Source organism: Schistocerca nitens, unplaced genomic scaffold (genome assembly GCF_023898315.1).
Source record: "Schistocerca nitens isolate TAMUIC-IGC-003100 unplaced genomic scaffold, iqSchNite1.1 HiC_scaffold_376, whole genome shotgun sequence".
Taxonomy (NCBI): domain Eukaryota; kingdom Metazoa; phylum Arthropoda; class Insecta; order Orthoptera; family Acrididae; genus Schistocerca; species Schistocerca nitens.
In genome coordinates this window covers 3,222,587-3,236,452 of record NW_026045910.1, presented here as the reverse complement: position 1 = coordinate 3,236,452, position 13,866 = coordinate 3,222,587, and the positions used below count along the sequence as shown (strand labels likewise).

General features: G+C 46.1%; 1 protein-coding gene across 1 annotated transcript; it reads right to left on the bottom strand.

Moving 5' to 3' along the window:
• Window positions 1-9,934: 9,934 nt before the first annotated feature.
• On the bottom strand, window positions 9,935-10,345 carry LOC126229632 (juvenile hormone acid O-methyltransferase-like). The gene has a single exon (XM_049942373.1). It carries the CDS (start codon window positions 10,343-10,345, stop codon window positions 9,935-9,937), a length of 411 nt encoding a protein of 136 aa, XP_049798330.1.
• Window positions 10,346-13,866: the final 3,521 nt, after the last annotated feature.

Sequence of the window (13,866 nt, the reverse complement as noted above, 5' to 3'; positions counted from 1 at the left end):
GCGACCGGTTCCCGCACAGCCCCCCCCCCCCCTCTCCTACTCAGCAGCTGTACCAGTGTCTCCTCGTTTCCGCCTGCCCAGAACTGCAGCCTGCTAACAGAGGCACTCTCCGAGCAGCGTGTTTGTTCCCGCATGGTGCCAATACAAACAGTTCTCAAAATTGCTCGACAGAGAGAAAGAGCCGTCACTTCTAATGACCCAGGAAAACTAGATTCTGAGGCAAGCGCTTTACTACCACCTTCGACCACTTTATTAAATATCATACTGTCCTTCTGCCTTCATATTTCGATAATCCTGCATTAGACTCGTATGTACTGATGACTGATTTAATTAAAAATGATAGGACGCAAGCCTCCTTGAGTTGCAGTCTTGCAAGAAGCATAATGTCGTACGGGCGTACTGACCTACGAATCTTTAAACACGGCAAGAAATCAACGTTATTGTCACACTGTACTCCTTCCTCGTGCGCGTTTGGGGGGGGGGGGGGGGTGCATTCCACCATGACTTTATTTTGATGGATGGCAGTGCGCTACCGGCTCCAACAGAGCACGTCAAGGAACTCTCGGAAAATATATTTGGCGAGTGAACTGGCCCGCCCGTTCCACCGACTGAAATCCCATCGAGCACGTGTCGAATGAGTTGGAGAGACGGGTTGCAGCACGTCCACAGGCACCAAAGACCACCCAGCAGTTGAGGGAATGGATCGCCCTACCACAGGAACTGCTAACCAACCTCGTGACCCACATGGGAGCACGCTGCAGTTGCCATCTGTGACGATCACACAGCCTCTTAAAAATTATGTCCCGCCTTTTGCAAAGTCCAGGGGACCGTAACAAATCGCGGTGACTTCAGTGTGTAACTCCCTCTCACGTGAAAGATAAATTGTTATAATTTTACTGAGATGGAATGATTCATGAGAGGAGTCATTATTTCGCCCTTAACCCAGTTATTGTATGAAGATCTGTGTTGAAAATTTCCTTTCAGAGACAAAAAGTAACCTCGGTGAACTGCTATTATTATTATTATTATTATTTTTATTATTATTATTATTATTAATTACTGCTTTCATTTTATTATTATTATTATTATTATTAATGATTCAAGGAATTAGGTCTTTAGTATTCAGTCTCTCTAAGAAAAAAGTTTAGGTCCTTGCAATGAATAAATAACCCAACAGATCTCACTAGACGACGTTCATGTTCAGGGGATTGTCGACAGTAGACTAGAGATCTGCCACTGCACGCCGACTGTAAGCGGTACTCGATGTCTCTGCCAGTCGTCGAACTGTGTGCTGAATCTGTAGGAATCTTTCTCTACGTTAACTACGGTCCTATTCTCCTTTCTATGGAAGCGTGTCCGTCGAAGTGGATTTGTTTAAGAGTCTTTACATGTAGAATTTGCAGGTTAGAGCTTCCACAGTCCAAAGAAATGTCTCGTAGGCATGCACAAATATTTGAAAATGTGAAATCATAAGATGGAGAATAATTTACGCAATACACACCTTGTTTATGCTGCCGACAAATTGTTTTATTGGCTTATTATTCTCGCACGAAATCAGAAAATGCCTTCCAATTAAAGATGGCGGTCTCGCAACAATACCTTCTCTCTTAAGCCGTAATAAATTCGTCCGTACTCAAAGATCAGAAGCTAGGCTATATATTTTCACAATAGTTAACATCGAAGCAAAGCTCTTCTAGTTCAAGGAATAGAGGGAGCGTCAGCGATAATGCTGCTTTCTCGCAGTCACTTTCACGCGAGTACGCTTTAAATATTGTCTTGTGCTGCCTTAAATACTTTACTCTCGCGTCCTACTAATCTCTACCAATGTGGTTATAGTCTATGAAGAAATGCTTTTGTACTTGTCACGCCGCGTGTTTCATCCCGGTTCCGTATATCCTATACAGTAGTTTCTCTCTATGTGTGCTCCAAGTTTCATCGAGCTTTGTTGGTTGCCAGTGACGCGTCATGCGAAGATTATTTTCGTCCTGAAGTTTTGCACAACAGTGTACGAGGGGGGTGAGAGGTGTAATGTTTCTAACCTAACAAATAAAGAATGACAGAAATTTCATAACACCAGTTTATTTTTCAGAATAATACCCGCGTACACTAATATACTCGCGGGCACGCTCACTTAACTTCTGGAAACCATTCAGCTAAAAGGTCTTCGATTTTGAGTCCGAAAATGTGTTCACTGCATCACCACTGTCAAATCGTGGTCCTTTGAGGTCTTTTTCTTTAGGTTTGGGAAAAGAGAAAAGTCTGATGGACCCAAGTCTGGAGAATATGGCGGATGACATAACAATTCGAACCCGCAATCACGCAGAGTTTCCAGCGCTGCGAGGGTTTGTGCGCCGGTGTGTTGTCCTGATGCAAAAGAACTCCGCGCGCCAATTTTCCGCGACTTTTTTTCTTTATCTCTTCTGTCAAACGGGGCAGGAGGGTACAATAGTATGATGCATTGTTAGTTACGCCCTTTTCCAAGTAATCCACCATAATTACCCCTTCTGCAACCCAGAAGACCGATGCCATCACCTTACCGGCAGATTTTTGCACCCGCAACTTGTTTCGGGCAGGGGATGAAGAATGTTTCCATTGTTGTGACTATTGTTTTGTCGCAGGATCAAAGAGGGGAGCCCAAGTTTCGTCCACTGTCACATACCTTGCAAGAAAGCCGTCTTCATCCGCTTCAAATTGGAGGAGTATTTCTTCACAACACAGCACACGCTCCAGTCTCTGATCTGCTTTCGATTCTTTCGGAACGTACCGAGATGAAACTTTACACATTCCCAAAATACCAACAACAATGTCATGAGCACGCCCATGGGAGATTCCAGATATGGTTTCAATGTGATGCAACATTGTTAGACGATCCTGAAATATCGTATTGTGAATTGCAGTCACTGATACATCAGTGGCAACGGTGACAGGCCTTCCGTTCCTTGGCGCATCTTCCACACTCGTTCTTCCACGTTTGAAGTCGGACACCCAGTTTTTTACTGTTGCATAAGACTTAACACTGTCCTCAAGTGTATTCCGCATGTCCTCCGAAACTTCCTTGCGCGTTATTCCCTTCAAATGAAGATATTCAATTATATCATGGTTCTTGACTCTCTCGATATTCGCCATTTTGCTTACACTACGGTATACAACGCATCCTAGCGGCAAAAACTACGAAACTGGAGCCGCGAAATTTGACTTGCATACCCACGAAGGGTCACCATAAAAGTAGGTGGTGCTGTTTATGCGAGACATTACGGTAACTATCTCGGGCTAGAAACTTTCCGACTGCCCCTCGTATAGAGGAATGTAAGTAATTTGGAAAAAGAAATAAAAGTGTATTCTCACCTCCACAAGCACATTTATAAACTGTATCGGAATAAGAACTAAGGACCCATTATAGTCCAGCAGCCTCTCTCAATAGCCGGCGAAGTTTGTCTATGATGAATGTAGTAAATCTGTATTGAAAGACATTCAGGATCTATGTGCATATTCCAGCAACATTCACTTTACTGTGAAAGCCAAAGACGACTCTGCACCGTGTTAGCCTGATGTTCACTTATTTTGTCTAAACCTTGCACTGTTCGCGCAAACCACGTCGTCAGAGTGGTGACTGATGAGATCGACCGTAAATATGAAACGCGTTCATGGTCGTTGCCATCGGCTACCGCATCGAGTGCCGACTTGGATTTCGCGAGTGGTAATTACAACCAGTAAGCCTCAGATTCATTGAAGAATCCAACTACCATGTATAAAACTGGTTTAAATTTCTGATTACTTTACTTTATGAGTTAATGTGTTAAAAATTTGAAGTTACAGGTGTAAGAGAGAAGAAGCTTCGAAAACGTCTAAATTATTGTATGTTTAAATTTTGTTGGAAGGCACTAAGTGCTCTCATTACCAAACGCAAAGTGAGTCTAGTCTGGATAAATTGCGCTCCGTTTTAAACGACAGCTAGTTTTTAACGCATCTCAGTATTTATGAAGTCACATGTGCTGAAGTGTGTGTCATACAATGATTCAGTTTTGTAGGCACATTCAGTAATATATGTGGATACCGTATACAAAATCTTCCCCGAATAGAGTTTTAAGATAAGAACTAATAAATTAAAACATCATGCCTCATGCACAAATTTTACTTCATGAACATCAAAATGTAGTAAGCGATTAACTCATATACTTTCATCATTTTGTATAGGGGAAAGGGGGCTCAAAGAGGAAAAATTTCGTAAATGTTTGAAGTTATTGTAAATTTATATGAAAATGGATAACAGAGAAAGAAAGGGAAAGGATGGGTGGGCATTCGTGACTTCCCGCTGCAGAGGGCATTGTGGTAACTGTCCTACACAATATTTTCAGCATTCGGTATTGCATTACCACAATGCCCTGTCCGGCTGGAAGTCACGAATCCCAATCCATCCCTTCCCTTTCTTTCCCGATTCTGTATTTTCATATAAACTTAACCACAGTTTCAATCATTTAATACTGTTGACCCCGGAAACTATTAACATGGTTCAAATGGTTCACACACATCCATGCCCGAGGCAGGATTCGAACCTGCGACCGTAGCGATCGCGCGGTTCCAGACTGTAGAGCCTAGAACCGCTCGCCCATCCCGGCCGGGAAACTATTAACATCCTGAATCATTAAACAGATTAGCCACTTAGTAATACAGTGAGGTGAATGTCATGGGATAGCTACATGAATGTACACAGATGGTGTTAGCATCGCTTGCACAAGATATACTCTGAAGAGCCAAAGAAACCTGGTACACCCGCCTAATGTCGTGTAGGGCCCCCGCGAGCACGCAGAAGCGCCGCAACGCGACGTGACAACGACTCGACTAATAAGTAGTGCTGGAGGGAACTGACACCACGAATCCTGCAGGGCTGTCCATAAACCAGTAACTGTGCGAGGGGGTGGAGTTCTTTTCTGAACAGCACGTAGAAAGGCATCCCAGATATGCTCAGCAAAGTTCCTGTCTGGGCAGTTTGGTGGACAGCGGAAGTGTTTAAACTCAAAACAGTGTTCCTGGAGCCACTCTGTAGCAATTCTAGGCGTGTGGGGTGTCGCATTGTCCTGCTGGAATTGCCCAAATCCGTGGGAATGCGCGATGGACACGAATGGATGCAGGTGATTAGACAGGATGCTTACCTACGTGTCACCTGTCAGAGTCATGTCTAGACTTATTAGGGGTCCCATATCACTCCAACTGCACACGCCCCACACCATTACATAGCCTCCACTAGCTTGTATAGTCCCCTGCTGGTATGCAGGGTCCATGGATTCATGAGGTTGTCTCCGTACTCGAATACGTCCATCCGCTCGACACAATTTTAAACGAGACTCGTCCGATCAGACAACATGTTTCCAGTCATCAACAGTCTGATGTCAGTGTAGACATGCCCAGGCGAGGCGTAAAGTTTTGTGTCGTGCAGTTTTAAAGCGTACGCGAGTGGGCCTTCGGCTGGGAAAGCCCATATCGATGATGTTTCGTTGAATGGTGTGGTGAGCGTACTGTAAGACCTTCAGTACACACACCATCAGATTATTTGACTTGTCGCTCTAACGAAGTAGGCGAGTGTCAGCAATATGTCTCGTGGTCTTATTGTGGCGTGTTTATCTTCTGCCGTTAGGTCAGACGATAGAAATGGCACTTGCATGCTTAGAGTAGCAGATTGACGGTGACCAACTTTAAACAGAACTTGATTAATTTTCACACACATTTATTAAAATAATAACAAGCATGAAAATTACTTAACTTGGTTCTGGATGCTATTTACAATTGACAATCTGAAGTTCCTTTGGTATTGGTACGTTAATCTTATTCTCTCATATATCTCTGATACTTGGCAAAAGTGTCTAAACATTTATCTTCATGGCTATGTACAGTAATATGGTAATCTTATTAGGCGCAGACTGAAACTTGACTGTAGACTGGTACAGACAAATGTAGAACTCGTACAGACTGGTACAGACAAATGCAGACTGGTACAGATAAATGCAGACTGACTAATCGGAGGTCAGTACACTCGTTATAATACCTTGCACGTTCATGTATCACTGCGTGAGTGTGATCTGCGAGGAGAAAAGGTTCTACATAAGCAGCAATCTCATTGGCTGCGTTACATATTAATACGCGGATCGGCGGAAGCAGAATTTGGTCCGTCTCTATGGCAGCGCCATCTCGTAGTGTGGAGATGGACGAGCGCTGCGCCTGAGCTGTTGTGCTTAGCGGGGCGCGCTCTAGTGGGAAAGTTGTGTACTCGCTGACTACGCGGAACTATGTAAACAACAAATGGTTCACACGCTGATACTTGTTGATGGCCCAGCATTGATACCTGAAGCAATCGGCGGAAGGGTTGCACTTCTGTCACGTTGAACGATTCTCTTCAGTCGTCGTTGGTACCGTTCTTGCAGGATCTTTTTCTGGCCGCAGTGATGTCGGAGATTTGATGTTTTACCGGATTCCTGACGTTCGCTGTACACTCGTGAAATGGTCGTGTGGGAAAATCCCCACTCCATCGCTTCCTCGGAGATGCTGTGTCCTGTCGCTCGTGCGCCGACTATGACATCACTTTCAAACTCATTTAAATCTTGATAACCTACCATTGTAGTAGCAGCAACCGATCTAACAACTGCACCAAGCACTTGTTGTCTTATATAGCTGCCATTTATGCTCAGGTGATTCGTGTGAAAAGGTTTCTCACAAGATTATGGGCGCACGACGAGAATGGTAGTTGGAGCTAGACGCACAGAACATTCCATTCCGGAGATCGTTAGAGAATTCAGTATTCTGAGATCCACAACTTTAAGTGTGTGCCGAAGATACGAAATTTCAGGCATAATTCTCACCACGGACAACGTAGTGGCCGACGACTTTCAGGTAACGACCGAGAGCCGTGGCGTCTACGTATACTTGTCAGTCCTAACAGAAAAACAACACATCGTGAAACAGCTGCAGGAAGCAATGTGGGACGTAAGACAAGCATATCCGTTAGGACAGGGCTTAACAACTGGCCGGTTTTGAGCGCGAGTACTCACGTCTGCTCAGGCACGTGCTCGCAAGCAGGTGCAAGGTTGCGGAGTAGGGAGGGAGGGGAGGGAGGGGAAATGCGCGCGCACGTTTGAATGTGATCTCGCGTTCTTAGCAGATTTAACTAGCCATCTGAATGCTTTGAACATTTTACTACAAGGTAAAGATCTGCTAATTACTCATTTCATAGATCGAATACAAGCTTTTAAAATGAAATTGACACTTTGGGTGAGTCAGCTGGTAACAGGAAATCTAGCTCATTTTCCTAAATTATCATCCATGCAAAATGTTCACAAAGACTGTGAACGTTATTAAAATAGTTTAGTTGCCCTTAAGGAAGAATTTGATCAACGCTTTCAAGATCCGACAGCACTAGACAGTGATTTTGATCTGTTCTCCTCTCCATATTCGGCGAATATTGAAGAGATTCGTCCTGAGCTGGAACTAGAAATTATTGACCTGAAGTGTGACAGAGAATATAGAGACAAATTTCAGAACAAGAAAAAAACTTGGAATTCTACAGACACTTCCCTCAGGATAGATTTCCTCGTTTGCACAAACTGGTGGCTACAATAATATCAATGTTCGGTTTCACGCATGTTTGTGAACAACTGTTCTCTGCAATGAAATGTAACAAGACGCGCCTGAGCAACGCATTGCCTGATCTAAATTTAAACTGCACGCTGCGCCTACAATGCACAACAATTACTCCGAACGCAGACGCAATTGTAAAGGGCAAAAAGTACAAGATAACCGAGAATCCCACACTTCAGTGACACCTTTTATTGTGCAACAGTTCACAAATTAATACGAATGCAGAGGTATACACTAAGCTAATAAAATTATGTGGCACGTGTACATTCTCCTTTACTTGTCTCATTTGTCGAAGTAATAATTCGTGAGTGATATCCCTGCAGGTGGCCGCGGATTTACATTGACTGGCGGCAGCTGTTGTGTGCCCCACGTGACTCTCCCCACTCTCCGCTCTGGTCCGGTAGTGGGGGTAGCGTGCTCGCGCTGCTCCGTGCTCGCTCCTTGCTGCTCACAGTTTACTCCGCGAGCACGTATGTTGTGAAGCCCTGTGTTAGGACAATGTGGCGAAATTTAGCGTTACTGAGCTATGGCAGCAGTGCCTTTGCTGACAGTACGACATCGCCTGCAATACCTCTCCTGGGCCCGTCACCAGATTGGCTGGAGCCTAGACAAGTAGAAAACCGTGGCCTGGTCAGATGAGTCCCGATTTCAGTAGATCAAAACAGATGGTAGTGTTCGAGCGTGACGCAGATTCCACGAAACCAAGGACTCAAGTTGTAAACAAGGCACTGTGCAAGTTGGTAGTGGCTTCATGATGGTGTGGGCTATGTTTACATCAAATGGACAGTGTCCTACGGCCCAACTGAACCAATCATTGACTGGAAACGGTTATGTTCGGCAATTCATGTTCCCAAATAAGGGTGTCAAGTCACTTGGTCACGAGTGTCTTCCACAGATCGTCCAACATGAATCGCATTGAAGATTTACGGAACGCAATCGAGAGGTCAGTTTGTGCGCAACATCCTGCACCGACAACGCTTTCGTAATTACGGACAGCTATGGATGCATCATGGCTCGACATTTCTGAAGGATACTTCCAGCGACTTCTACATCTACACCTACATCCATACTCCGCAAGCCACCTGACGGTGTGTGGCGGAGGGTACCTTGAGTACCTCTATCGGTTCTCCCTTCTATTCCAGTCTCGTATTGTTCGTGGAAAGAAGGATTGTCGGTATGCCTCTGTGTGGGATCTAATCTCTCTGATTTTATCCTCATGGTCTCTTCGCGAGATATACGTAGGAGGGAGCAATATACTGCTTGACTCCTCGGCGAAGGTATGTTCTCGAAACTTCAACAAAAGCCCGTACCGAGCTACTGAGCATCTCTCCTACAGAGTCTTCCACTGGAGGTTATCTATCATCTCCGTAACGCTTTCGCGATTACTAAATGATCCTGTAACGAAGCGCGCTGCTCTCCGTTGGATCTTCTCTATCTCTTCTATCAACCCTATCTGGTACGGATCCCACACTGCTGAGCAGTATTCAAGCAGTGGGCGAACAAGCGTTCTGTAACCTACTTCCTTTGTTTTCGGATTGCATTTCCTTAGGATTCTTCCAATGAATCTCAGTCTGGCATCTGCTTTGCTGATGATCAACTTGATATAATCATTCCACTTTAAATCACTCCTAATGCGTACTCCCAGATAATTTATGGAATTAACTGCTTCCAGTTGCTGACCTGCTATATTGTAGCTAAATGATAAGGAATCTTTCTTTCTATGTATTCGCAGCACATTACACTTGTCTACATTGAGATTCAATTGCCATTCCCTGCACCATGCGTCAATTCGCTGCAGATCCTCCTGCATTTCAGTACAATTTTCCATTGTTACAACCTCTCGATATACCACAGCATCATCCGCAAAAAGCCTCAGTGAACTTTCGATGTCATCCACAAGGTCATTCATGTATATTGTGAATAGCAACGGTCCTACGACACTCCCCTGCGGCACACCTGAAATCACTCTTACTTCGGAAGACTTCTCTCCATTGAGAATGACATGCTGCGTTCTGTTATCTAGGAACTCTTCAATCCAATCACACAATTGGTCTGATAGTCCATATGCTCTTACTTTGTTCATTAAACGACTGTGGGGAACTGTATCGAACGCCTTGCGGAAGTCAAGAAACACGGCATCTACCTGTGAACCCGTGTCTATGGCCCTCTGAGTCTCGTGGACGAATAGCGCGAGCTCGGTTTCACACGGTCGTCTTTTTTGACGTCATGTCACGTGGAGTTACTGCACTACGCCAGGGAAAAGGAGGTCCGGCACGATATTAAGAGGTATCCGATGACTTCTATCACCTTAGTGTGTAGATGCGTACCTCTGATCTGGCACCCAGTGCAGGCAGAAGAATGAGAAGAGCTTGGAGTAGGGGCCCACTCGCCACACCTCGGACTCCCGGAGGTACGGCGTGCCGATGTCGAGAAGCTGGAAGTCGACTGTTGACTCGGGGAACCTCGAAGCGGCTTTGCGCAGCATGTCAGGGGAGGAGTCCGCGGCGACGACTCGGACGCCGGAGGGCAGGCGTGGCAGCAGCTCCAGCACCGTGGTGTCTCCAGGGCCGCAGCCCACGTCCAGCACAGGGAGGCTCCTGGACTCTGGACGCTCCAGCCGGTAGGACCATTCCAGGCTGGAGCAGAGCTCGTCCAGCACCTGGGCTGCGAACTGGCGCTGTCCGGCGCTCGCCGACACGTACTGCTCCGCGTCGGTCATGTCACAGGGTGACCTGGAGAAGGAAGAAACAGACTTGGGTGTTATTCAGGATGAGCGCACAGCACCAGTTCCGTTCATACTGACACGATAGCCAGCTAGCATCTGGAGAGCGCCATGTATGCGGGACAGAATACAGTGGGGTACTGCCGAAGCTCTTAAGACTTGCGAAACATGGTGCCACAGTACCTTCACAATATTTTTTTAGGCACTGGAGCTGGAGCATATTTTTTTTTGAGAATTATGAATCCTTTGCACATCTACACTTCCAGAGCGATCATCATAAAAGTTCTACTGTCATCTATGCAAACAGAGGTAGCTGTTATCAAGGATTCCCTGATGTGGGTCTGCGATGCTGTCCACAAGCCGTGTGCGTACACTCGTTGATGCGGTATCAGCTACGAAATAGTAGAGAGAAAGCTTTTAAAGCGCAACGGTTTAGGGCAGAGAAAGGAAAGATCCATGACAAATCGTGGAAAAAACTCTCTGCGAGAGTGTGGGTAGGTACAGCGGGAGTGGATTATGCTTGGCAATAGCGCACAGTTTACTGATGTATGCAAGAACTGGTTAGTGTTTGGATAGCTAACGATCTTGAGAATGGCCGACAGCTGTGGCCGAGCGGTTCTAGGCGCTTCGGTCCGGAACCGCGCTGCTGCTACGGTCGCAGTTTCGAATCCTGCCTCGGGCTTGGATGTGTGTGATGTCTTTAGGTTATTTAGGTTTAAGTAGTTCTAAGTCTAGGGGACTGATGACCTCAGATGTTAAGTCCCATAGTGCTCATAGCCACTTCCATTTCTTGACAATGTCTCCAGAGGCAACTATAGCGGTCTCGTTCCTGGGTCATCAGAGACGACAAAAAAGTGGGTTGGGATCCAACTCGGTGCAACTATTTTTTGCCTTGCAGGTCCCCACGTGGCTGGAAAATGCAAAAGTATACAGATGAAAGACTAAATGGGAATTATGAGGGTTGTTCAATATGTAATGCCCCACATTTTATTCTCAGAACATATTTACTGTTAAGAATCAGAATTTGGTGAAATATATATCAACATGTCTTGTTCATGTCCTATTTTTCTACGTAGTCTACATCACGTTCTATGTCCATACGCCAACATTGTTGAAGAGCACTTATTCCCTGCTGGTAAAAGTTCTTGTTTTCGCTGCATGACTGACACTCTCGCCATCGTCAAAGTGTGTATCACTGTAGAGAATCTTTAAGCGGCCCAAAGAGATGGAAGTCCGAGGGTGCCAGGTCTGGACTGTAGTGTGGATGAGACAATTATGTCCAACCCATTTTGGCGATGTGTTACCGGGTTCTCAGACTTGTGTATGGGCGTGCATTATCATGTTGGAGCAAAATTTCTGCTGGTTCCGATAGAACACGTCAGAAACGATTCTTCAGTTTGAGTCTTCACGTATGCCTCTGAATTGATGGTTGACCCTCTTGACATCACAACCACGAGAATGACGCCATCACAATCCCAGAAGACTGTCACCGTGACTTTTCCGGCAGAGGGGGTTGCCTTGAATTTCTTCTTTTGTGGTGAATGAGGATGATGCCACTCCAGGGACTGCCTTTTTGTTTCCGGCGTAAAGTGGTGCACCCAGTTTCGTCCCCCGTAACGATATGTGACAGTAAATTTGGAAGTTTGTGCTAAGTTCCTATGGGACGAAACTGCTGAGGTCATTAGTCCCTAGGCTTACACACTTAAATCTAACTTAAACTACCTTATGCTAAGGACAACACACATACCCATGACGGAGGGAAGACTCGAACCTCCGACGGGGAGAGCAGCGCGATCCGTGGCAAGACGCCCTAGACCGTCCGGCTACCCCGCGCTGCTCCGTGACAGAGAGGTCTCTCCGTTGGTCTCAAAACGCTCCTACAACTCAGATGGAATGTCGTTTCTTTTAATCTTGTGGTCCCCTGCGAGTATTCCTGGAAACCATTGTGAGCACCTCTTTGAATACCCGAGAGTCTCGATCATTGGAGACGCACTTGGGAAAAAAGGCAGTCCAGAGGTGGATGAGCAACAATATGGTGAGCAGGCGAGGTTGGAGCTGCAAGAAACTTACAAGCCTGGCGCAGCAGCAGGAGCTGCCGCCGGATGGTAAGTGGCGGTTCCCCAGCCTCAGCACAGAGGCTGGGTATGGGATTGGTCCGATAAGCACCCGTGGCCAGTCGAATCCCAGCATGGTGGACAGCGTCAAGGATCTGCAAATAAGACGGCCTCACTGACCCATACACTGTGCACCAGTAGTCCAGCCGTCAGCGCACAAAAACCCGATAAAACTGAAGGAGACGCGCCCTGTCCGCTCCCCAAGACCTGTGGCTGAGGCACTTGAGGATGTTCAGTGCCTTCAGGGTTCTGGCTTTCAAGTCTCGTAGGTGTGGCAGCCATGACAACCTGGAGTCAAAAATTAGGCCCAGAAACCGCATTGAGTCTCTAAAATGTAGGACAGTATTCCCCATATGCAAGGCAGGCAAAGAAAAAAGACGACGAGAACGATTAAAATGAATACACTTACCAGGAGAAAACCGAAAACCCGTCTTTGAAGCCCACTCCTCTAACCGCCGCACTGTTAGCTGAAACTGACGGCTCACGGTTATAAAACTGGAGGAGGAACAGAAAACAGCAAAATCGTCCACAAATAAGGAGCACTGTACTGGACTCCTCACAGTAGACAATATACTGTTGATGGCTATGGCAAAGAGGGTAACGCTTAAAACACTGCCCTGGGGGACACCGTTCTCTTGCTCAAAGCGATCAGACAGTGTGTTACCAACTCGTGTCCGAAAAAAACCACTGAGACAGGAAAGACCGAATGAAAATGGGGAGGCGGCTACGAAAGCCCCATTGATGCAGTTGTGCTAGAATACAGTGTGTGCTATGCACTCACTCACCTCGCTGTTGAGCTCACGAGGATGGGAGGATGAGTGGCTGGAAGTGACTGACAATAAGCTCCGTATAGTCAAGCCCACAACGCTTGCTTGGTGTACTTCCTTTCAGGCCCATCGACGGGACGAGGTTCTCCTCACTCGGCTTCGGATAGGCCACAGCCCTATGACGCATGGCTTCCTGCTCCGGCGAGAGGACCCTCCAATGTGTGGTGCTTGTAGCGTCCAGGTCTCTGTGCGCCACGTTTTATTGGATTGCGTTTTATTTTCTGACCAGCGGGCCGCGACTGACTTGCCGGCGGACCTGCCATCTCTTTTAGGCAATACTCGGACGAATGTGGCTAAAGTTTTAAAGTTCTGTGCCATGTCAAATGTTTTTACAAAGATTTTAGGGAGATGATCTTAATTTGCTCACTGTGTGAAAAGCTCGCCCATATTTTATGTAAGTGGCCAGCCAATGACAATTTCCTGTGACATTCTTGTTGCTACGTTTTCTCTTTCCTTACGTTTTACTTTCTTATGTAGCATTTTCCTTCTTTTCCTGATTTCTTTGCGTGTGTGCTTCAGTTTTATTAGGTCTGTCCACATTCGTTCCTTTTATTGTGTGTCAGGGCGCTGATGACCT